We start from the raw sequence: 26,544 nt of genomic DNA, 5'->3' as shown, positions 1-26,544 counted from the left end.
AGAGAACCGGCTCCTGATTTTTTTTTCTTTTCTAGATCCAAAGTCGACTTTTCCAGGTACTGGGAGTCTAGCTGGGGAAGGAAAGGCTTATATTTCCCTGGGAGTCTGGGCAGAGTCTGCAGAACTCGTTAGTGATATAAATCACGGGGCCACTCCAAAGTGGGCTCAGACTTCGTGGCAGGGAAAAAGGAAAAGTTTCCAGTGTGAGCTCATCAGTTATTTAGTTGAATACTGCAGGAAAATGTCAGCCGACAAAAAAGGCTTGAACTAGCAAAATAACAAAAGAAGGGAAAAAAAGAGGTTGTAACAACAAAGCACTGTATTTCAATTAAGAGATCTGGCTAAGGAGGATACAAATGGCGTTTTGGAGCGAGTGGAAACTACGTGAGAAAGTTATGTTTAAATGCAGTTATGCAGTATTTTGATATGTCAGCGAAAACACAGACCAAAGAAAGAGACAGATTAGAGGTAAGATAGAATCTCATTCAAGTCTGTCACTGTTAAAATACTTTTGCCTGGAAGAATGCTTATAAAAATGTTAAAGGATCACATGACTCAGGGAGAATTCTTCATGCTTTTTGTGTGTTTCTTGTACACACAGTAGACAAGGGTTATCCACCAATGTTAGTATTATCTGTCACTGACTGTTGTTTATGTAAGGTCTATGTTGTGTTTCGGGAAAGATGTTCAAAGGGGGGAGGGAAGCAGAGAAACTTGATGTGTTTAGCTACCTAATCCCAACCCCCGTCCTGTGTGCTTCAAAGCATCATATTTATACTTTTCTTATCCCTCAAACCATCCCAACCTTCTGTCTAAACTAAAGCTGGAGTGGATTATTATTGTGAAATTTTAGGTCATGATGGAGAGATGTGTTTTTTTTTCCTTTAGGATGCCTATGCTGCAAACTTGATTGGAGCATAGATCTGTGTGGGTATGCACTTAAAGTAGTTCAATGGCTATTAGACCTTGATTGGTTTGATATGAGCCGTTCTACTGTTACAGTCTGAGTCTGTGTTATTCCATGTCGTGATTTGAATCACCTCGTAGTGTACGAAATGCTAAGGTTACAGGGCTAACCCTGAATTTAAATTCTATTTCATAAGGATGAGGCAAAGTGTCGGCTGCATTAAAGCCAATGCTAATTTTCACCTCTTGAACCTAGTTGGGCTTCAACACGTACAATCAGTTAAAATATACAGCTTTCAGTTGGCTATGATAAAGCCACATAACGCTACACATTTGGGATTGATATCGTTATGATTTCAACGATACTGCTTATTGATACTCTCCAATATTTGGTGCAAAATTAAGACATGTTGTGTGTCTTATAATGGAAGGGGGGTTGTAACTGTGGTTAAGGGCAGTGCTCATCTTCCTACAATAACAACAGTTAACACTAACAGTTAATGCAGCACACATGCACAATAAAACACTACTAATAAGCTGTGCAGTGGAAAACGCCCACTTTGAGGCTTAAAGTTGGACTTTGAATACACAAACTGGTCCAAAGATTTATTCCCTTGAAAAGAAATATGCACAATATTTGTAGCATGACTGTTTTCATCATTTTTCACAAAAGGTCTAAGAAAAATGTTATTTGTTATAATGATTTACTTTCTTTTCATCCGACCAAGCCTGTTAATTTATCATCTTCTGCTATTTTTACTAACAACACCCAAGTCTAAAGGCCTCTCTCCAAATTCCCTCCATGCCTCTCTCTCTCCTATCCAACTACCTCTAAGACCCTTTCCCCGCCTCCCCCTCCTCTCTCCCAACTCTTTCTCCATTCTCCCCTCCCTCCAGACAACTCCTCTCTCCCAGCAAGCCTCCTGCCCCCCCTCCTGATACTGACCTCTTCCTCAGGTTCCTGAGCCTGGGGAGTGTCGTGGTGGTTGGGGGTTTCACAGTCGGGGCTGTAGTGTTCACAGTAGTCATGGGCTGCCCTGGGGTCCGCCACTATCAGCAGCTGCTGGATGTCGCCCTGGAAGAAGAGAAGAAGCAGCATGTCAGCAGAAGCCGTGTCAACACATTTCATGCACCTTGGACACACAAATTGGGGGGGGATTTTTTTCCCCACTGCAAAATCCCATGTCAGAGTTTTCTTTAATGTTCCCCAACGTGAAAACAGCAGGTCTACTGGATAATTTACAGCACTATAGGTTTACGTTATGGCCATCAATTTTATTCACTTGAACTTAGCTTCTGAGAAATCAAGATTTTCCAGTTTGGATTGGCAAAAAAACTCCAAGTGCTACAAAACAGAGGAGTCTTAGCCACTGTTTCTGTTGACAGGGAGCCAGTCAGAGGAATGAAAAAGAGCTGCAGCTAATACACAGCTCTTTGCCAATGCAACTTGGAACAAAAAAAGGTACCGCAGAAGCCGAGTCCATCTGAGATGGATCTAGAATCTGAAAGTCAATGGATTTATTACTCCGAATGTAGTAAAATGTTTCTACAAAGGGTAATCTCTACCTCCCACTTTCTGTAACAGGATTTCAAATCGGACCAGATACAATTCAAAAAGCTCCTTGGGATTGTAGCTGACCAAAAAATTGTATTTCACTAGAATTTCAAGCCAATCTAAGCCTTGGAAGTGAGCCAACTGCCAATCATCTATGATTGCAAGTGCAAAAAATGAATGTGACTTTCATTTCCTGAGTCCTGACGCCCAAAACTCACCCCAGAGATCCCTCACATTGTCCGTCTCTTCTTTTTCTTTCATGATTACAAATAGAAACCAAATGTTAACGTCCATAAAGTATACACCTATTCCTCTGCGCTTCATTACCCCAGCTTCGCACCAATGTGGTGAGAATAAAGTGTGACAATAAAACAACAAGGCACATCTTGCAAGGCAGTAATCTCTTAGCTATTGTTTCACACAACTTCATATGCAATAATTCAAGGCTTTATAGGAGAGTCTGCAAGCTTTTAAAAATGAAATACTGCACAGTCCAATCATTCAGCCATTAGGGACAGCAAGTCCCCTTACATAGCAGATAAATAACCACGCTGTACTTATCTGAGGCTGTCTGTTTTTCATGAGCTTTTTGGGAGAGGAAATGAGATCCACGCTCCCGACCTTTCCATCAACCATCGCCTCTTTTTCCGTCATGGTCTCCAAAGGAATTTTTAAACCTATGCCACATATGTAGATAATATTATCTCAACCAATCTAACATATGGGCACCTCAGCTGACCTTTAAAGAATCAACCTTGAGTCGGTAACCATAGCGCTGTGTAAAGGTGAATAAAGGCCACGAGCAGGGTGGCCCCATAGGAGGAAGCACATACATGCAGATTGCATTAAATTACAGGAGGTAACATCTGTACAAGCTTAGACCTCTGGAACACATTAGATATTCACTGCCCTGTGCCTATGAAATGTGACTGTTCATTCTCAGTGGGGTACCAAAAACCCCAAATAATAACCAGAAGATAAACACATGCTTTAATTTAAACATATGGACTAATGCATGCACGCTGGGTAAGCTTCTGCCGACATACTGTCGTTACCTGCTGTGCCATTAATGCTATAATCACTGATGTTTGGTGATGACTCTCTTGCAGAGCTTCCCTTGAGAAAACATATGTTAATGTTTGTACATGGGCCTTTTTACAATATAGGCTGTGTGGGATTCTTCTCACATCCACCAGTGTCTTTGAGGCATCAGGGCTGAGGAATTTCTGCAGTTTACAGGGTCTTGGAGTAAAATAAAGATCTCGCTCAGGGATAATTACCTGCAAATGTTTCACAAGCTGTTTCAAGCAGTAACACTTACAATCTTATCCATCCATTCATCCATCCATCATTTACACCGCTTATCCTGTTCAGGGTCGCTGGGGTGCTGGAGCCTATCCCAGCCATTTGGCGACAGACTGGTTCACCCTGGACTGATGACCAATCAATCACAGTCCTAATCTTATGGGCTGGGTTTTATTTTTTAACATATATTGGGGTCTATTGGGTACAACGTTTTTTGGAATTGATCCAATAGATCTTCTCAGCCATAATGTTGTCAGACACTTGGGATAACAATTGGAGCCTGTCAGAGGTGGAAACAAGCACTTATAGTGGAGGTTCCTTGAGCAGATGCATTTTCAGCAGGATTACATTGCAGGCATGGCTGCTTGTTTCACGGATGCTGGCTGAGGCAATGTACTGGAGTGATTCAAAACGTTTCTGGACTGTTTATTCATTTAGACCCAAAAATATGTTAAAAAAAAATTGGACCCAGGTCTAAAAAATACTGGAATTCTTTCACGTCCAACTGATCAAGCTGTGGTTGTGCTTGGACACTTGGTGGTGTAACTATGTGCAGAAGGGGTGCTGGTTTAGTTCAGTTGGTAGACATGTCTGTGAAGGTTCTCAGTCATCCAGGTCATGGCAATTCTAATCTTAATCCAGAAGGCAACTGGACTTGGTTGAAATTGAAGACAAGGCTTCTTCAGACCTCAAAATATTCTCCAGAACTGAAGAAGCCTTTCGGATGAGAGGTGAAACGTCTTCAGGAACTTAAACCAAGTCCCGTTGCCTTTTGGATTAAGCTCAGTTGGTAGAGCAGGCGCCCCCATGTACGCATCAGCCCCATCAGGGTTTGACTCCAACCCTCTGGTGCATGTCATCTGCACTCTCTTCTCCCAATATTTCCTGTCTCTCCCCACTGTCCTATCTAATAAAGTCAAAAGGCCAAAAACTAATCTAGAAATATGTGCAGAAGGAATTTCTGATGTGTGGTTTATCCAACCTTCACTCAGTAAAAAACTGGAGGAGGGGCTTCCTGCCCACTGGACCTTCTAAAGATCATGTTACAACAAAATCTACACCGAGAACCAGAAGTTTCCAATTCATGCCAGTCACAACCACTTCATACTCTATGTCCATTTGATAAGTCAGCACAAATGGATCCAAAGTCAACGGCAGTTAAAAACCCAAACACGTTGCATATGGAAAGATCTCCATCTGCGTCATCCTGGTTAGTCTACCAGTGCACATGGGCAGTAACTATATTACCTTCATTTGGTCTCATCATTCACTTCATCTTTTATCTTTGTCCATGTGTATATTTAGTGAGAAAGGATTATATAACAAGAATGTATTTACTACAACAAGAAAACAAATGTGCAGCGAAGACCCGCAGGAGAGTCCAGAAACTTCATAGAGAGCTTTGTCTAAAGACCACACACACTTTTATAAAGCCTGTCAGTGCTTCAATAGCTCCCATACTCCTCCCTTGGCATCTTCCTTACCGTTCCACCCTCTCTCATCTTTTACCATTTGTGTCTCCCCTGTCTGCATCTCTGTGCCTCTGTTGATGTTACTGTCTGGACCAAATTGCACATCTCTCTGGCATCTGTCGAAGTTCATCCTCAGAATTCCAGGAATGATCTACGGCACTGTCCTGGCTCGGCTCGGAGCTGGCACCGACACAGTGGGATAAATCATCCGTCTAGGCTGCACTACAATGGATTCATTAATGTGTCTGTGTACAATGTGAACATGTGTGTAAATACAATGCGGCTCAACACATGTTAACCTTCATCTCACGCTGTAACCACTACCATTCGATGTGACATACAAGGACGAGCTGACATACAAGTGACATACAAGGACGAGCTGAAAAACCAATCTCAGCGTATGGCTGTGTTTTCCTCAAGTGTGCATGTCTCACATCTGATTTGAAGCTTAAAATGCAAAACATTGGACAGCCACCACCGGATCGTCCCTGGGCGAGGTGACCTTGACGTCTGTTATGAAGAGAATCCCTCCCAAAACACAGCCCACACGTGCTGGGACAGGAGTCACTTAAGGGGAATAACTGGCAGATTCCCTAATAGTGGTTGGTGTTACAAACTCTCAGCAGACCATGACATCGGTCCTTGGCTTTGTTTTGTTAATCGAATGTCAAATATGAGCTTCCAAATTCACTCAGAAAGATGAGAGAGTGTCTGTGTGTCTGTTTGTAGTCGGGGGCTGATCAAGTGAGTAATTGTCATCTGATTATGAGCACACAACACCTCATCCAAAAGCATCAAGCACACGACCGACCGAGGCACGACTTTGATGGGATGCAGATAACTCCTGCTGGCAGCGGATCAGACATGACGGGGGGCGGGAGGAGGAGGGGGGATTCACTTCCTGCATTTGTTGGACTAATTTGGAGGCATAAACAGAGCAGCAGACTGTGTATGACTCTGTAAAATCAGGACCATATTGCATCAACATTACAGTGTAATTTCTAGAGGGATACCCCAACTCAATTTTGCCCTTAATCAAGCCTTGTAGGCAGACTGTCTCAAATCCGGCCTCCTCACGGTTGACAAAAAATAGAACCATATATGCTCCTACTTTAACCGTGGCTCGAACACAACCATATCGTATCCGTATCCTTGAATTTGATAGAAATCTAGAGTGTATAAGTATTTGCAGGGGTTAACGTCATTTTAAAAGACACATTTGGATGTGACCAAATAGGAATTTCAAAATCTATAGACGTGCAATTTTTTCTGTTTTATATACTTGTAAAATAGAACATCTTTGGCCTTGAACGGTTGATGGACAAAATAAGAATAAATAAATAAATAATAATATAAGTTTGGGCTTTGGGACGTTAAAGTGATAATCTCGGAGTTCTCAGTGTCGTCGTGTTTGGCGGCTCCTCTTGGCGATAAAAGACGCATACGTCCCAGATAACCAGACATTTACGGTTGGCTCCCTTTGTTACAATTGTAACTCTTGATTTTGACGGTCGCTTTCCTTTTAAGACTGTTTGCCTTCATCTGTGTGTCGAATTAGTTTCTGTTTCTTTGGATTTTCACTTATTTTGTGATTTTTTTCTGCAAATGTCGCCACAGACAGCCAATCCATAATAATGCTATATACTGCAAAAGAAAAGGCTTTCATCAGTGGGCCACAGGCTCAGTCACCACTGTGTTACCTTATAGTGACTTAACAGACATTTATTTACATAAAAATCTTCGAGATTACTCCTCAAAATTTAAACAACACATTTGGATGTGACTAAATAAGAAATTAAGTAAATTAATTGACGAACATTTTTTGAACAAAAAGAAAATCTGAGGTCTTGCTGCTTTTCTCTGTTTTACATAATTGTGAAACAGAATATCTTTTGGACAGCTGATGGACAAAATACGACTTATGAATACATCATCCTGAGCTTTGGGACATTAAACCAGACTTTTTGGACTCTTTATTATGTAGACAAAAAAGAGAGGAAATCAGATTATCAAACAAAAATAAATAACTAGGACCTCCAATGATCCCTATTTCCAGCCTTACTCTTCACTGTGCAGTGATTTGTAGCTTCAACTAATGTCGATGGAATATCATGTAAGTGTGTAATTGGGTCGTAGAAAGGTTATTGTCTGTAGCCAGGTGCAGCAGGTCACTTTGCCTGCAGGAACAGCTGGGGGATATTGATGCACCTGGAAGACACATTTGGAAATATGCCCAAAGCGTCTGCAGTCTGACCCAGTAAAACACACATGCATACATGCAGAGGCGGGAGAAAAAAGGCGCCATTATGACACACAGTTTAATTTTTGCTTTACTTGCTGGTATTAAATAGACTTATTTTCATACAACTTTTTTTCACATTAAAGATGTTAACAACTTTTTTTTTTCCAGACAAAAAGTCCAAACTCAGCATGATTCACGGATCTCTCCTCAAAAACCTTCCATTAGAACAACTTTCCTTTAACATTCAATGTTGTCACTGAGACCTGCGCGCCTCGCTGAACCTCCAGGTGCAACGTCGGCCAGATGTGGCCGGGCTCAGAGGCCGTGCAGACTGCAGCTGCTCAGTCTCCTGCAGATGTTTCTGCTTTAACAATGCATATTGTGCAAACGTGCTGTATCTACTGTAGCCATAACTTACTCCTGTATTTTCCTTATTTTATCTCTTGCTCCACCCCTGCAAAAACTTGACATCGTAAAAGAGTCGGCTCTTCTAAACTCTGGGAGGGGATCTCATCTTGAAAGAACAAATAGAGAGATGGAATTTCAAAACTGTACAAGGACAACAATTAACCAAGAAGCAGAGAGGAGGAAAAATGCGTAACACTCTCCAGATTTCTCCCAGCGTTTTATCAAACGCAGCCTTTGTGGTCAGCGCAGGGATACAGTTTCTTTTCAAGCACTGGGGGCATACAAATGTCTTGCACCCTTTCGGATATTAAAACATTGCGCCTGCCAGTAGCTCACAAAAGTGTTTTAACCATCTGCTTGCTCGTCTGCCCACCCTTTATTTCCCTTTCTGTTTCCCTCACTCTGCTCTTTGCCATTAGCATTAAGAAGCACCTTGGGTCTAATACTTCCTGGCTGTGCTGGGACCAGTTAGTAAAGGTCACAGCACGAGGGACAAAGAGGTCACAAAGAGATACAATACGACAGAAGTAGACTTTGTAATATCATCTTTTTGGCAGGAAAAATCAAAGAAGAAAGATGTTTTATAGTCGTCTGTTTGTGCGTATAAATACATGTTGAAAATATCAGCGCTGTGATTGACACTTCTCGGTTCCAGTCCCCAAACACTCGTGAGTTAATGACTATGCTCCTATTACACAACGCTAACTGAAACTTTCTGTGACGGGTCCTGGAGAGCGAAAAGTGACTGAGGCAGATGAGAAACAGTCCGACTGTTTCTCTTCCAGCCTGCACAACCATAAACAATGAATCACTTTAAGGCTTAGAGCACTTCAGAGCCTTGTTAGAGTCTCCTGCCAAAGTCTGTCCTGCTTGAGGGACAGCATTTTGGAACAATCTGTTATGCAGTAATGACAGACACATAAACAAACCATCTTCGCCTGTCTCTCTCCCTGTCCTCCTCGCAGACACACACATTTTTCACGCACGCATATACGTATATAAGAACACACCCTCACACATACTGCGCAGACAAACAGAATCCCACCCTGTCCTTTAAAGTCTGAAGAAAGGATTTGCATAAAGATGAGAGATGATTCAAATATCTTGTGGCTTTTATTTAAAAAGGGAGGAAAAAAGGCATTTGGAGGACCGGTCAGTGAGCATATCTTTTAAACAGCTGTGCAATCTGAGCCAAGACTAAGAACACACTGATCATATTTTCCTTTAGCCTTCAGTTCTTCCCTCTGCTTCCAGCTTTAACACCTGCTTATGCAATCTTCTGCAGTAAGGTAACCATGTGCACAAACCTTAAAGCCATCTTAGTGAGAAAGCCAACTTCAGTAGTTAAACTGCAGATTGGCTCCAAAGTTATGCAGCTCAGGATAAGGATGATTAACAGCCCCATTTTCTTAATCTGTTATCTTTATGATAGCAGTTAGTCTATAAATCTTCTGATAACCTAAGAAAAGTTATGGTAATTGTTTTGGCTTAAACTAGGGCATGATATTGGATTTTTTGCTGATATCCGATATGCCGATATTTTTACCAACCCTTTTGGGTTGGTAAAAATCGATACAACATATCGATACGACATATGAGGCACATGTTTTTTTCCACCTAATTGCAGAGAACAATCATTTCCCCCTGTAATGGAATTGATATCATGCCTACTCTTATTGTAGTGGCCAAAAACTGCCATAAAGCAAACATCTTGCACCGTTCTTCACGCTTCACAGAAGAGGCGTGTCTGATCACTCACGTTTCTGAGCGCACCTGAATGCAGCATCCCCCCGAAACACGGCAGTAAGGGAGGCATGCCTGGACTTGTTTACTGCACCTACTACGGCAACATCAGTGATCACCGACGGACTCTTTTTATTGTGCGTGCGTCCGTGTAAGTTAGTTTTGCACTGATGTGTATGTTACTCTCTGTTAGCTTCGGATCTGGCCGTGAGTGTACTTTCGGCATGTTTGATGTTAAGTTTGGTAAAATGACGAGAAAGTGAGCTAACGGTTAGCTAGTTAAGAGTTGTGAAAGTTGTTTAACTTCTATTCACTGGTTCCAGTTTCTGTGACTTTTTAGTCTTTATTTGTATATTTTTTAACTTTGCGCATGCAGTGCGCACGCACACTCACCCCGAGTTAATGTCGTAGCATTATGTCAAGCTTCTTTAGGGAATCATCGAGCACTTAGGCAGAATTAAAACGTTTTATCGGCAGAAAATGAGATACCGATATCATGCCGATAATATAGCTTACACCTACAAAATAAAGTCATCACAATAAATGTAACTATCTAGATTCCAGCAATATTAAGGCACATCTCTATAGGGTTCAAACATAAACACATTTACAAGACCTTGGCGTGCGGAGATGTTTCAAATTGTACCATTGTCTTTAAAGTAGACAACGCCGCCAGCAGTGTTCCAGATGTTTCCATAGCCTCCAATGTATGCTGATTGTAGTATAACTCCAACAGCTGTATAATCATGTATGCAAAAGTTTCCTATCCCTAACCCTGAAGGGACAAATCCAAACCAAACACATGGCTTACATCTACTGTTTATTTTACCTCTAGGAATATACAGTAATTAGCTAAGACGCCTGTGGCCAGTACGAATCTGTGACATTAGCAGCGCAAGTAAGCAGTTTGCAATCACCTAATTTGGGGTCATTAAACTCGAAGTGGAAATAATTACAGCTCAAGATAAGGCTGCATTTTTAGCAAGGCCACCACAGCATTGCTATTGTGTGATCCGCTGATTAAAACCACCTTGCAACGTGCAAAAAAGCTCCAACCCTTGGAACAAAAGCAATCCTTTTTCCCTCTCCAGGTTTTTTGAGAAGAGAACAAAACAAATTACGGTGCAATTCAACACCATTTAGAGTAATACAGGCTCAAACAAAGAGCAGTCACAAAAGCCAAATGGCTGGTCATAAATCAGCATTAAAAATAGAAGAGGCGTGGTGTAAGTGCAAGGGTACTTTTATCCCCAATCAACACCTAATTAGCCTAGTTACAATCCCAGCTCTAATCACTCTGGTTTGCACTCTAATGGTCTTTACTGTTGGAAGTGTAATAAAACACACACAAATAAAATCTATTACGGCTTTGGTCATTAAAGTAAACAGTGAGTCTTCTCATTATGCCTACATGCCTATCAATTGACCTTTATATCTAACAATGTGATCTGCTGGCCAAGAGCCTGTCATTACAGAAAAGTGGGAGCCCATTTTCAGGTGGCTCCTCTGTGGAAAGTCATCTCTGACCTGGAGGCAAACTATTTGCAGGCTGTTCTACTTAGCAAGCATTCCTCGCGCAGACATCAAAGAGAGCCTATTGTCTTCGGAGCTAGCATTCAGCTCACATTTTCCACTCAGCTCCAGCTCACCTGTGCTAAACCTGTTAGCTCGGACCTCAATTTCTCTATCGCCACCTCAGTAAACCTCAGCTGTGATTTCTGATTCCCAGCTCTGATAGTCGAAGCTCTTGATAGAATAATGTGATAAATTCCTCCGTCTTAAACCACATACTGTCTGATATGCAACAACTGAAGCCTATTAGACCTCTGCCTTTCTTTTATTAAGTCAACTATTCAAACAAATCCAAGCAGTATTGAGGGAGAAAAACATTTTGAACACACTGTGCAAGTAGCCTTTCCACAGACATCGCTCCTGGCTCATGCCAAGTACACAAAGCCAATATTGTTGTTCTGGCCCATAAAATTCACCATTTTCGGTATGCACAAGTTAATGAAATACAAATAAAAAGTCTGCCCTAAAAGCATTTGGACTTAAAGTATTAGACATTAAGACTGTCCCTTTTCACAATGGTAAATGAGATTCATTGAGAGTAGGATTCACAATGTGCTTTCAATTACTACCATCCTTTGCCAGAGTGGAGAAATTGCTGGCATCTAGGTAAGCTTTCCAAACCCCCTCAATTACTTTGATGTAGTGGTGAATGTCTGCTCTGTATTTGTAAAAGATACTGTGTGCATGACAGATACATCTTGAAGCAGACTCTTACCACAGATTGTAGTTTCAGAGATAATATGGATTGTATCTGCATCCAAAAACGTACATCTTAAGGATTCTATGAGATTTTTTTGGAAATCAGACTTAGTTGCTTTCTTGAAGTCATTTAGATGAGAAGATAGTAATCACTTTTAAATCTGTGCATTAGTAGAGCCAGGATGCCATGAATCTAGATTAGCATAAAGACGCTAGCTTGACTCCCCTCAAAGTTCAAAAATAAATGTACAAACACATTCAGAGTGTACAAATTATAATGCTGCATCTCATGTGATAACCTGTACACATACAGAAAAAAATGTCAAATTTTGATTGCCATACGGAGCAATAATGCCAAGATAGCTTCCTTCCCGATTCAAGCCTAGATGCTAACCCAAGCTAGCTGCTAATGGGCTCCAGCTTAATAATTACAGCACAAAAATAAGAGTGGCGTTCATCATGATCTAAAAAAAAGCAGATAATTTCCCAATTCGTCAAACCATTCCTTTTAACCAGTTCACACTATAATCTTTACATTTCAGCTAGCTTAATCCGTACTTAACAGGGATCCAGTATGGCCGCCTTACCTCATAGACTTCCTCATCCAGGATTCTGGTTCCAAAGACAGTAATGCCCTCTGTGTTGATGACGGCCTGGTCACTTCTGCCGAGCGGCCTGGTCAGCTTCTTCTTACAGTCCACAATGATAGTAACACTCTTCTTCTCCACACTGATAGCTACGCGATGCCATCTGTCAGAAAGGGAGGGAAGCAGGAGGTCAGAATAACTTTACAACTTAAGTGCTCTGGTAGTACCTATTCTTTCAAGGGAAGCAAAGCGGTCTCTGGCCAAAGGAACATTTTGACACATGGGGAAATATGCTAATGGGATACCACTCTAAATTGGTATGCTACATATAAAACTACAACCAGCAGTTAAATAGCCTAGCTTAGGTTTATTTTAATATTGCTAGCAGGGAAAAATAGCTAACCTGGCTCTGTCCAAATATAAAAATACGCCTGTGTAAAAATGTGAAAGCACACTTACTGACAGTGTTACTGTAACACAACACTTGTTACTTTTCCAAGCTGAGAATTTGTTGTTTGTCTCTCTGTGTCCAGACTGTATGCTAAGCTAATCGGCTGCTAGCTGTAGCTCAACACTTGTCATACAGGCACAAAGTGTTCCACTACATAAGAAGGCGTATTTCACTGTGTTTGATATTTCCTATAAACGTCCAGAGTTTCCATAAAACTTTGAGTTTACCAGGAAATATATCTTAATTAGCTGATATGTCAGACAAAATCTGAAAACACCTAAACAAGCCCAATTAATCTAGAAATCCGATCAATACTTGATAAATCACTGGTGTAGTTTACAGAGGCAGCTTCTATTGTAAATTTGGGATGGGTACATTTCAACTCTTTTAGAATATATTAACCAGAAATATATACTACTAAAAGCTACATAAGCTATAGCACATTTGTAAAGGAAAGTAATGTACTGTATGTTGACACTGTATCACTTTTTCCCCTGATATAATTAACAACAGACAAACAAACGTGCATGGAATCTTTCTCAAGGCATTTCTGTAAGCATTTATTCAAATAATACATGGCAATATATAACAATGATTTGTATCAGCATCACTGGACAGCTATGCGATTCATGTAGATCCTCCCCATTACTGCATATCAGTATACCACTGCTGTAAATAATCTGGAAAACAAAAAGCTGTCACCAAATCTGCAGGCAATTTATTTCCACTGTCTGACTTGTCCCATATGGTATTAATGACTGAGCAAACACAAGATTATAATAAATCCTCAGAGCTGTGTGTCAGATTGCCATGCTAGAAGACTTAAATATGTTCTGAGTGCCTGAGAAAATATGTCAGGCACATTGTTTGTGTTTAGCATAAAAGATAACCTATCAATCTGAATTAAGCGCTAAAGATGAGACTCAAACTGTGCTGCTTTGGTTTCTTGTGCCAATCACATATGCTTCAAAACAAACTTGAGAGTCTGAAATCAACACTGGGAGCGTCAGAAATGCAACGATCCACGGGACCCAAAAATCTACCACCCACATCCAGCCTCCACGTTTTTCAAGCCCCCTGGAGAAGCAGTCAGTCACTTACTTGCCGTCAGCCAGGTTGATGGAGCGGAACAGGGGGTATTCCTCAGGGGTGGGCTTGCCATGCTGGTCCTCATACAGGAAGACGGGGGCACGGCCTACCTCCACGCCGAGCTGCTGGATGCCTTGCTGGTTGTACACAGACAGCAGGAAGGACTGGAGGCCAGCCTTGGGCTTGATGGTAAACAGGATGGAGAAATCTTCTGGGAAAACTCCCCCTGAAGGTGAAACAGGCAGCAGGCATGTTAGTAAAGACCAACAGATGCACAGTCACAAAATCAGGGTTAGCGCTGCTTTAGATTCACACATGGGGTCTACCCAGTTTAACCGCAGTAATGTTAATTACAAAAACACTTGATGGGATTTTGTGTCACGAATGCTTTGTTCATTTCTGAGAATGTAGCAGACAATGTTTATTACCTAGCTTCCATTTTAAAGTTCAAACAATAGTGTGATATTTTGGGAAAAACCACTAATCTTTGCTGAGATTTAGATGACAAGAATTAAACCAGTCTCTTACAGTAAATGTGGGCCTACTTCAAGCTAGCAGTTAGCTACTCCAGCATACAACTGTATATAAAACCACAACATGCATTTTACTTTTTGTGTAGATACAAAATAAAATACAACATATCTATTCGTGAGCTTTACAGTTGCTGATAGACAGATTTTATCACCACTGGAAGGAACCAAGCTACTTGTTTCCCCCTTTCACAGTCATTGCGCTTAGCTAGGCTAACAAGCTAGCTGTATATTAAGCATAGATGTGAGGATGGTGTAAATCTTGTTATCTAACCCTCCCAAATTCTTTACATTTTTCTTTGACACTGATATTGCTTCCAACACATAACTCACACATATTATGAGTCTTTACAGCCATAAAAGGGGAGATTGATAATTGTATTTAAAGGAGAAGTGGAATTCCATTTCACCTCCTTCCCTGTCTTTTATATATCTATTGTGAACTGATGTCATTAAATAGCAATTGTTTTGTCAGGAGTTAACTGAATAATGGCAAGTTTATTAGCTCTTTGAGTTTCTCTCCTCACATTAAACCCCAACGTCTAGACAACTGGACCTGTAGCCGCGTTTATTAAGGAAGCTGAAGGAGACCTTGGCGTCCTGTGAAAGGACTCAATGGTGTTGATCTAGCCACTTTAATTTTACAAGGCTGTAAATACTCAAACAAATGTCATATATTTAAAACCATAATAGCTCGGTTCAATGGCAAAATAACTAATCCTAATGAAATAAAAGTCCAATTATTCTGACTGAGGACATTTTGACACTTCCAACGCCGCACCTCTCAAGTTTAATTATAGTCTTCAAATTTCCGTTACTGAAAGGGTAAGGTGTGCAGGCAGTTTACGCCAAAAATCACAGACATTTAGGTCTAATACCTCACTGTATTTTGAACTGTAAGAAAACCCAAACACCCCCTGCACACCGGGACAATTTTTTGAACAGTACACAGCTCTTAATAAATGTCTTTACACTTTCTTGCAGAGTAAATTTTGAGTAAGTAAGCAACACTTTGCCAGTCTGTTGTATTTGCGCTTAAAAACTGTATGCTTTATATTTCAGCGACAAATTAAAGGCAAGGAGATAGAAAACTTGTCCACTGAAGTTGATAATTTCATATTCATTTTAGCTGGTCATGGCAATGAGTGTAAGAAAGAAGCAAACCAAATGGTTTCACAGTCAAATGTCTTTCATTTTCTGGGTGGACTCCTTCCTAATACAACAAATATGACTGTACTCACAAACAGCTGAGCAGCAGACTATGAGTCAGGGAACACACGTTCAGTAGGAAAGCTGTGATAGATTTCGTGACATCAGCCAAATACAGAAATCTTCAGTCTGCCAGTAATCAAACTTCTTCAACTCATTCAACAGATCATTCAACAGATCATTCAACAGAACATCAAAAGAAGCATTCCTTTCATTGATAGTCAGTTATGATATTTGGGTTTTCCCGAAACGTCAAATAACAAGATCTGGTGTTTCTCTTTTAATCTGAGTCACATGTCGACTTGATATTCAATACACCGTGTTCTGAATGAATCTATGCACTTTTGGCTCCACTGACACATCTCTGCATCAATGGACATCTTGAGGAAAAATATGTTTTGAAAGTCTGCATTGAATTTAAGAAGACAGGTGTTTGCAGTGAAGGGCTGTTTCCTTGTGGAATTGAAATTTCTGGAATATGTTTCTGTTATGCCCTTAAGTGGTTTAAGAAAGTAAACAAAAGGTTTCAGTTTCATACAAACACTTTCATTTGAGTAGGCATGACATTTTTAAGCTGTGCTGGTGGCACTGCTCTAGCGGAGGCAATGCCGATCTGTCAGTCAGGTGTTCTCTCCACTACTTTGGTCTAGACTAAAATATTTAACCCTTTGGTTCATAACTGATTATTTACATGAGGTTCCTATCAGTGTCACTTGTAGCTTCTTGTGTTTAGTTTAATGCTAACTGGCAAAAGGTAGCATGCTAAAATGCTAAACTAAGATTGTGAATATGGTAAACATTATATATACATAGCAATTGGCACTACCGTTGTTATTGTGGGCATGCTAGCATGTCAAAGTTAGCATTTAGCTTAAAGCACTGTGCCAAAGCATAGACTCACAGAGCTGCTAGCATGGCTGTAATTTAGTCCTGCTTAAAGGCTTGATAGCTTATTTAATAATGCGAGTGCGTAATGTTCTGTTTGAAACAATATGGTGATATTTTCCTACACAGAGATCCAATACTTTAATGAAATTGCCCAAGTAAGATTCAAATGTCAGATTAAAGTGTTTCAGAATTTCTCCACTTCCTGGATATGACTGAGGAGATGAAATATAATGCTAACCATCTTCTAACCAGCATTACAACTTTAGCCTTTTATACCTCTGGTGTTCTTTGGTATCATGAATCAAAGGCAGATAAGTAGGCAAATGTTGGGTGCAGTTTTTAATGTAAGATCCACTTTTTGCTGCCAGGAACAGCTAATGGGAAAAGTTAGCTGGTTCAGCTTCAGTGATATCTTAAAGAGAGGCCGAGGGAGTGAGGTTACCTGGGAAGAGCTGTTTGGTTGGAGCGCTGATCTGAGCCTTTTTTCCAACTCGGTAAGCTACGTCAGGTTTGGATCCTCTCCGGACTGAGCAGAAGCCTGTTGTTTTCCGTACTCCTTCAGGAGAGCTCTGGAAGTCTAGCACCTTCAGTACATCCACTGGTTCAGCTGAGGAGACAGAACAAAGAATTGATTACATCAGCATTATTTGAGAACATTTGCTGTGCTGTGTCAGTGCTTCTTATATGTACCATCTCCTAGGATGGTGATGTTTCCTACATAGCTAAAATACCAGGATGGCCGAGTGGTTAAGGCGTTGGACTTAAGATCCAATGGGCACATGCCCTCGTGGGTTCGAACCCCACTCCTGGTAGATTTGTGGGTGTAACCAATCAAAGGCTGTAACAAATGGTGAGATTGGCACAGATGTGTGAAACCATTTGTAAATGTGTGTTTTAAAAAGTACAAAATAAAGGTATTTGTGAAAGCGTAGATGGTTGGACTGTTTTCTATGATGCTGCATTCATGTGCAGCTGTACGTATAGGAAAACACAACTTTGCTTATCATAAATTGCCTTTTAAACTTTATGCGGTTTCACTGTGAACTCATAAACGCTCAGTCAAATGCAAACGCAGACTAAGTGCACGATGTTAGAAAATTAACATTAAGCTGCCATCTACAGGTATAATTACTGCAGTAAGAATTCAATTAACTTAACAGAAATTCAAATAATTTAATGAATACGTGCAATATTTAAATATGAAGAAAAGTGACGAATTGCTTTTCTTATTATGTGTATTTTATAACATAGAAGCTGCATGTTATTTGTCAGAACACTGTAAGCATATTTCAGCAGCTAACAGAGAATCTAATGGGACCTGGCATTTTGATGATAAGTCAACATTTACACCCATTACCCCCTCGCCTGTGCAGAAACTGTCGGCCAAATCTGTCAGTTGGAGCAGTTGAAGCTTTATGAGCTACCTTGGCAGAGGAGCAGTAAAAATGTTAGGAACCATTCAGCAGACATAATTGCCCCCCTCCCCTCTTCCTACCTCCTCTGTTACCCCCACAGCCAAAAGCCTCAGCATGATAAAACGCATTGCTGCTGATCACTGGCTCTGTGGAATAAGGAGAGCGCAGAGGGGGGGGCAGCTTTACAAGACTCTTAACACCAACAGGCTCTTTTCTATCAATGGACCTGGAACTCAAAGCTGTGCAGTCATAAACACTGTTTCTCTTTTCTCTCCTGCAATTGTCCAACTTAACCTTCATTACTGAGCCTTACCCATAATTCTTACTGCTTTTCTCTGAAACCTCCTGTCTGTCCCGTTCCCCGAGGCACACCATCAGTTACAGTGTGATTATGGGGGATTTAAGAAGCCTAATGGGGTCTGTTTTAAGGCTAGTGTATAAACGGGAGTGTTGACGTACAGCACAGGGTCGCTCATGATTTAATGTATGTCTGCTTCAGGCTCCATTCTTTTAAAAAAATATAGTCAGAGGAGGCCATTAATTCAAGGTCATAATAGGCGCTGTAAGGGATAAAATAGTGCAGAACAGCTCATGAGAAAAGCGTGGGCCTGGCTTATACTTTGTGACTGTGACAATGCAGCTCTCAGATTCTTGGATAGACTCGTGGATATATAAAATACACACCTACATAGAGTTTTACAACATTGTTCAGTTTCTGTGAAAGTGGAGATGATCTATTTATCAAGCCTGACCAAAACTGGATTTTTGGGCCTGATTATGTGTAGAAAAAGAAAATAATCAGACTAAAATTAATCAGCTTTCTTCAAACCGAAAAACAAATAAAACAGTTTTGATTCAAATCCTTTAATGTTTTTTTGGATGCAGGTGTGCTGTAACCATAATGCATACTTAAGGATGTAAAATGACTAGTCTTAAGGTAGACACTCTCCCTTTATTACTTTAAATTCAATTAGATATTTTAGAACAGCAATTTTTACTTGTAGGCAGACGTACATACCAATATGATTATTTGCAATAAGCTAAGATCAGCAGATTTATCAGCTTGACCAATTAAGGGCCTGTGTCCACTAACTGCCTTTTTTTTGCGCTGGTTGTGCCCACAACCTCAATTTCAGAGCGCTTCTCACCGCTATTACTGTTGCTAGGTTACCAAAGTTGTCTGGTAGCACTTCAGCTTCCCTTGGTAGTGGCCATTAAGTCTGTTTTAAATCGCTCTGTATGCTTAATTTTTACTTTGTTAAAGGAAATTTAACAAGAAAACAATGGAAAGGAATCATGTCCTGGCATTAGCAGCAGTCTTAGACCTGGAAATTGCACCCTCAAAAAAAACGAAAGGATTAGCTTCTCCTCCGGCATTGTTGTTGACAAAGTTGACATCTGAAATCCCGCCCTTTCTTTATTTTGATTGGTCGGTGAGGGAGACGTGACATTGACAAGCGCTGCTGTGTTCCAAGAGTTCAACTCTTTTCAACTGAGACAAAGCGACAAAAAACAGCTGACGCCGAGGGCGTTTTTGCGCTCAGGACGCTAAGTGCTAAAAATTCTGAACTGCACTGGTTTAGTTAAGAAAATAGGCGCTGCCACTGCAAAAAACATGGTTAGTGAACACAGGCCCTTATTAGTTTAGCTCTAGCGTTCATAGGCAGCTTTTATGTATTTCAAACCAAAACATAGGTGTCACTTTGGCTCTCCACCGATCAGTGTGTCCAAAAGTCAATATTATTAATGCACATGTTGAAATAGTGTAACCAGTAGAGCAGAGATATGAAGACAGAGTCAGTTATGTCAGTTATGGAGCAGTATCTATTTTCGAATGCTAACATTAGCTAGCATTGGCCACCATAAGCTACTGGTCAAACCAGACAAATATGGCTGCAGCTGTAAAACCCCAAAGTTAATAAAATGAGAAGGGTGGTGTTTTATTGCACGCGAACTCAACTTTTCATTTGTTAAAGGAATAAAGTAATATTTCTTTGTTTAAAACTTATAAAGTCAGACTTTGAATATGAGTAAAACTATGATTTATGACTTCTCATCCGTGTCGGTTAGAGGTCAGGTCTCCAAATTAAAGTCTGTGTTGTAACTGTTAATAAAATCCTGGCATTCACTCAAAAAATAATTAAAGATCAAACACTGTCTGACCCAAACTGCTGTAACTCTGAATGAGATTTAATTTAATGAAATTAACCACATGTAATAACATCTCTGTGCTGTTGTACTGTTAAGATTTACGAAGTACAAACAAAGAAGTTAGGACCGCACATCAATGCTGCAGTATGTCTTGGCCGGATGACAAATTGCATCTACAAACTGTCCAGAAGCAATTTTACCAGACTAAAAACTGACCGATAAAAGTCACCAGAAAGTAAAATTATTAACTTTTAAATTTCCACTCCAAACCAAACTCGGTGGAACTCGAGTTTTAAATGCTACTGTTACAAAAACCACAGCAGGAAAAGCCCAGCACCAGCGTCTGCAGACATCACACTGCTCATTTGTCTCTGCAGAGAGAGGCAGGATGTGTCCTCTTCAAAGGCCCGGCTATGATAAACAGTGTCTGAATGGTCAGCTGTGGAGATAAGACCTTTATTGAATGCAACAGGCTTAATCTGAAATCTCCCCTGCTTTCAAAAACGTCAGATTCATATGTTTGATAGCGGTCTGAACACATTGTGGGAAAATTATGCGAAGAGATCAGACAGACGACCTTCTTGAAATTCACACTGCTGCTTTGTAAACTCTATAAATTGTGTGAAGCGAGACGAAAGAAACGTAGATGACCTAAAATAACACACTATTATTAAAAGGGATAAAATACAAAGACATAAAGTTTTATAACCCTTTTCCGCCATCAATTGAGGCACCATATGTGCGTTCTTTTCATGCAAAATGCAGACATGAAACTGTGCTAATTTGTACTTTCAACACTTTCCCTGTACTGTCTCTTCTATAAACATTCCCACCTCTAATGAAAGCTAAAGAAACGTTATTATAAAAATATACGCCTGTTTACATTTTCCGTTTTTCTAAGTCATGTGGCACGTGAAGCCAGGAAGTGCTGATTGTGCAGTTCCTGTTCACTTTAGGTGACCAGGAGGGGGTCTGATGGGTGGAGCTACGAGTCCACATGCTGAACCCATTATGGCCCTGGCACCACTCCCTATACCCCCCCTCCCCAACTAAAACATACATGAGACTAAAGTGAGAAGGCCTCATCCCTGTAGCTGCTTCTCCTGTGACCAGAAAAATAACAGCCCGAGCGGTGAATCAAACCCGCTTGATTCGGGCGCATGCTCGGGGATTGTGTGTCCAGTTTTAGCTCATTTTGAAGTTCAGAAGAGCCGCTGTGTAAGTGATGGAGAGGGCTGGAGTTATTAAAGCTGATACGGGCTCCAGATCTACGGATGCTACAGCTCATGGGTTTAAATAGTTAAGAGGATAAAAAACTAATTTGGAAAATTAGTCCACAATATTTTTTAGCGAATGACAGAGAAGTTTTGTTTTTTCCTGAAAACTACCAGACTGACTTCTGACTGAAATGTGAGGCACCAAACGCCAAGTTTAAAACCTCGCACCAAATGCCTCATAAAAAAGAAAATAGTCTGTGGCTCTTCTGAATATTGTCCCAAAGTAGAGCGCTACCGGTTCTTAAAAGGAGAAAAAAAAAAGAAAAGAAAGCAAGCTTGGACTAAAGGTCTCTTTGTGAGTTTCAGAATGCCTTTCTGCATTACTGCATACCTCAAGGCCTCATATATTCCAGATGTGCTGAATTGGCCAGGAACCCCCACCACCCCTCTCCCCACCTACACCCCCGACTCCTCAGCCCCTCTCCTTCCACAGCCATGGTTTCACAGAAGCCCTGAAAAACAGGCAATATCCCAAACCCATTAAAGACCCCAAATGAATAGGCATAGCTTTTAAAAAGCTTTGCAGCCTCGCAGGAGTTGGAGCCAGCATGCCTGGAAAGAAATAAAGACACCATCCCGTCTACCTTTAAGAAGAAATAAATCTTAATGATAAGGATGAAAACCACAAGAGAGACGCAGCTTCAGTCTAGTCACAGTCGTGTCTGAGGGGTAATTTGTCAGAGTCTCTGATTTTTAATGACACATCTTCCCGGCTGCTGTCGACGACTTGTGATATACTACCTGCCATGTGAACAAGCTCCTAACATGACAAAGGAGTGTGATCTCCCCCTGAGGCAGTGAAGCATGTAGTGACAGGAGCAACCTCTGTCAAAATCATTAAAGCACTTTCACCAGCAGACCCTCGCTTCTTTAAGGACCATTTTCAGCTGCAACATTTCCAACTCTTCTCATAACTCATCAGACGCACACATTCTGATGTAGAAGTTTAGACTCAGTGATTAACTTTTAAGTCTGTGACATTCTGACTTAATGTCTCTGTGGCCCCGCGGTCGTACAGCAGCATCTTTTCTGTGTCACTGCCATCTACTGAGAGCTGGCAGCACAGGCAGCAATTATAGTACATTGGAAAGCCTGTAAATGTTTGCTAGCACATCGTGCAATTATGGTTAGTTTAAGTATCAGTCAGAGTGAGGAAAGATGGGGAAAGGGCAAGACATGCCACTGTGGTATTTGCTTTCATGGTCTGTTCAGTTTTTGGGGGGAGTTCTCTGCAATTTGCCCTCCACTGTGAGTGATTTTGTTTATTATAGGACTTGTACAGTAAAAACAATGGATGGTGATGGATCAAAAGGGGGCGGGACTTAAGAGAGGAAATGTCTGGACAGGATGCAATACATTACACAAATGAGCAGTGATGGTATATTAGCCTTTGATTTATGTTTTTGTAAAAAGTTTTTTTTATGGGTCAGAATCAGACGAGTTCTGGAAAGGTTGACTAGTAACTGATCTGATGTCAAAACCACAAATATTAAAAACCAACATCAATCCAAATAGACACTCAACTTTTCATAAATACACATTCATCCTGGCCAAAGCCACAGTGCATTTTTGACTCCTCTGTGACTTCACAGACAAAGGAAATATAAAAGAAGTTAATGTGACCCACATATGTCTTTTTAAAGGAAAGAAAATACTACAGATTTTTTTTCCTTTTTCCATCACCGCCCCTCCTTGGACTTAGTGGCAGCCCAGATAATGTGGAAAGATGGTGATCCTTCAGGCCACAGTATGAATTTCTCTCCCAGAATTCCACAGTTCTGTGCCCAATATTTTTCTAAACTCTTTGAATATTTACAACACAATTTATGTGTTTAAAATGTCACTGTGCTACAGTAAACTCTGTTGACAGCTGTCAGATTGTGAAAACAGTAAGGAAGCTGATTCAAATTACAAAAACACCACAAATCTTGTGCCAATTTAAGACTTTTGTGAAATGTATTTGACTATAAGACCTACTTTACGGATATTTTGGAAAAAAAATAGCATACTATGTGTGGGCTGCTAGTTACATTACCAGACGTCGTGCGTAAAAGTTATGCGTAAAACCTTAAGGGTTTCCAAAAGTACTGCCAAGTGGTGAAGCGGAATCCAATACACATAGTATGTTTTTCTATGATTCTAGTAGCCGCTATACCGATATAACAGTGCGTAAATTACAGCGGCATTCGCCTCTAATGAACGCCATCATTGCGCACACTTTTTACGCACACCACCAGAGTATTTGTGTCAAGAAGAAATCACGAGTCAGCCTCTCCTCGCTGACCACACCTGGATGGCAGACTTTGCCTACTTAGACGCTCGAGGAATTTAAGAGAGCTCTGCATCTCGGTCGGTTTCTTCCAAGAATGAAGTGTAAATCACATCAATCCGGCGTGAATTTGAGACACATTTAAAGAATTTATTCAGCTTTTAGAGTCAGTGTTTGAGCAGCGTTACGAGACAAAAACTTCAAAATCATCCACAAAGTTTAACGACACAACTGTGGTGAATCAGTTGACCCATTTAAATATTATTGGAAATTTAAATGCAGGTGCCGTCATATATGATATGTCTTCAATTTGGTGTCACTCGGCAAAGTCCCTTAAACATCAAAAAACACACAACTAAAGCGTCTATATCTTTTCTCTCTTCTTTTGTAAAGATGTGTGATTCTACTGAGAAACTGAAAAGGTTTCTCAACTGATTTTTGTCGATTTGACAATCTACTAAATTAAAGTTCGCCGGCTTCTGGCTACCATCTGACTTCTACCACTCACTGGCTAACCGCCAGCCCACAGGACGCTCTGGAGTGCCCGGGATGCCCTGACGTTGGCACATGCAGTTAGTTATACAGCTTCTTACCTGCTCTGACATTGGCAGCTTGTAGAATTACAGTTAACGTGATCACAGCGGTTAGCGTTGAGTCCCATAGCCATCTTTTCGTTTTCCACCTGGTGGTCCACCTTTGCATCTCCATGGTGAGCGCCCGCAGCTGAACAGAAAACGGGCGACTTTTGACAAAACTCGGTCCGTTCCACAATCCACAAAATGTGCTTCTTTCAAAGCGCCATGTGTGACAGTAAAAAGATGCGTCTCACAGCCAGACTGGGCCCTTCAGATCCGCTCCCCCTCAAGCCCAGCTCTCAGACTGATGGTAAAGGGCTTTCAGAAAAAAAAAGCGCAGAGCACTTGGTTCCCTGAGCGTTGCGCACCGTCAGGAGGCTGGACAAACGCCGGAACGCTGAACCTGAACCGACTGTCAGATACTGACACTGGAAAATCCTCCGTTCATCAAATCACCAGTCAGGAAAGTTGTCTCGGGACCCGCCCCCTGCGCTTTTGAAACGGTCTGAGCAGCACCAAGCGGAGCATCACTAGAGGAACATAATTACAGGACTCAGTGCAGTATCCCAGACAGATACAATCTAACCATCCCAGAGGCTCTCATGAACACTTTCCTTTAAGGTTTAAGACAATCAGGAGAATATCAATTCATATTTAAAAAAAGGGCTCCAACTTCCCCATGAATAAATGAGCATACAAGAGTGGGCATGGAGCAGGAGACACAGCAGGAGAGGCGGTAAACTAAGAGCAACACACTTAATGCAAATTAAGCAGCGGGGTGGAGCTGTTATTTTAGACGTTTCCTGAAAGAATGTGAAAGAGTCTGAATAGCATCTACACGAGCCAACGGCTAATATAAAAGCCTCAATGGCCAAGATGAAATGTTTTCCAGACACTAGGAGTTTCCTGAAGGAGCCCTCAGAATTTTTTTTTTTTTTTTGGCCAGCAGGACTCCCGAGGCCTGAAAATAATTAATGGTTAAAGATGACTGGAACAAAGAATGGAAGCACAGGTGGTAGCTATAGAGTCCTCCCCTTGATTTGGTTTTGCTTGCGTACCGATGAAAGACGGATTTAACAGTGAGACGGCAGCCATTCTCACACAAACCCAAACCACATTTCAGAAAAAACTGTGTTTACGCGTTTTAACAGAAGGCGGAAATTAGAAGCATTGGCTATTTGCAGATAATGAGTATGCTGAGGTAGACGCAGTAAATCTTTGTGCAGATGTGGCTGATTAAGAATTAATACTTCTGATGTATAATAGGGAGCACATAGAACAAAATAAAGATCAGAGACCACATGCTTGGACTTACTGTCAAAATAAGGTCAAATGTAGTTGAGCGTGTAAGTGTGGCTCTGATTAGTTGTTTGAGACTCGCGGGAGCACAGGACCAGTGGTCTGATTTATAAGGGCCATGCAATGTTCAAACATTTACTTACCAGGGGAAATTTGTTAAGCATTTTTATGTTGAAGCTAATTCACATCTGGTTGCAACTCTGTAAAACCACAGTGTTCTGCTGATGGTCAATGAGCTACTACTTCTGAACAGGAGAAGATGTCTTGATCATGGGCAATTTGACGGCGCCGGCAAAGTTTCTTTGCGCTCATGACTTTTCAACTTGCAATCAGACAGCTCTACCTAAACCTGAGGGCTGATGGAAATACATACGTGTAATCAATAAAATTGCAATATCGCTGGGTTGAAAATTGAATTGACTGCTGGGCACTACAGCTATGCTAGCTTATATGGACTGGATGCATGGATTGGTTCAAACTTCCGTGGCAATCTATGAAGTAGATGTTATGAAATTTAAAAGAATATGTGTAAAACGTTGCCCTGCTGGTGGTGGTAGAGGAAGAGTCAGGTGATCACCACTGTCAGAAGGGTTCATCCTCTGGGGACCATGGAAGTATGTACAATTTTTCAAGTAACCCATGGTATCATTGTTGAGACAATCAAGTCAGGCTGCATGGTGGTTAGCGCTGTCGCCTCACAGCAAGAAGGTTCCTAGTTCAAATCTCGTAGTGGGCCTTTCTGTGGGGAGTGTGCATGTTCTCCCCGTGCATGCGTGGGTTCCTCCCACAGTCCAAAGACATGCTTGTTAGGTTCATTGGTGACTCTAAATTGCCCGTAGATGTGAATGTGAGTGTGACAGGTTGTCTGTCTATGTAGCCCTTCTCCCACTGCTCAAAAACCC

At 41.1% G+C, this 26,544-nt stretch overlaps 1 protein-coding gene and 1 non-coding gene across 2 annotated transcripts in view; one reads left to right on the top strand and one right to left on the bottom strand.

Annotated features, from left to right (window-relative positions):
* Positions 1 to 24,665, bottom strand: part of LOC138611367 (collagen alpha-1(XI) chain-like) — a 102,437-nt gene extending 77,772 nt beyond the window's left edge. The window contains exons 1-5 of the mRNA XM_069684431.1: positions 24,362 to 24,665; positions 17,099 to 17,263; positions 14,042 to 14,255; positions 12,490 to 12,652; positions 1,853 to 1,981 (exon numbers count right to left, since the gene is read on the bottom strand). Coding sequence (XP_069540532.1) covers positions 1,853 to 1,981; positions 12,490 to 12,652; positions 14,042 to 14,255; positions 17,099 to 17,263; positions 24,362 to 24,476 — 786 coding nt within the window. The 5' untranslated portion in view covers positions 24,477 to 24,665. The remainder of the gene's footprint in view (positions 1 to 1,852; positions 1,982 to 12,489; positions 12,653 to 14,041; positions 14,256 to 17,098; positions 17,264 to 24,361) is intronic.
* Positions 17,386 to 17,468, top strand: trnal-uaa (transfer RNA leucine (anticodon UAA)). The gene has a single exon. It is a non-coding gene; the product is annotated as a tRNA-Leu (tRNA).
* Positions 24,666 to 26,544: the final 1,879 nt, after the last annotated feature.

Source organism: Semicossyphus pulcher, unplaced genomic scaffold (genome assembly GCF_022749685.1).
Source record: "Semicossyphus pulcher isolate SPU_LCO1_2020_fin unplaced genomic scaffold, fSemPul1.0.p SCAF_7, whole genome shotgun sequence".
Lineage (NCBI taxonomy): Eukaryota > Metazoa > Chordata > Actinopteri > Labriformes > Labridae > Semicossyphus > Semicossyphus pulcher.
This window is presented reverse-complemented; position numbering and strand designations above follow the sequence as displayed.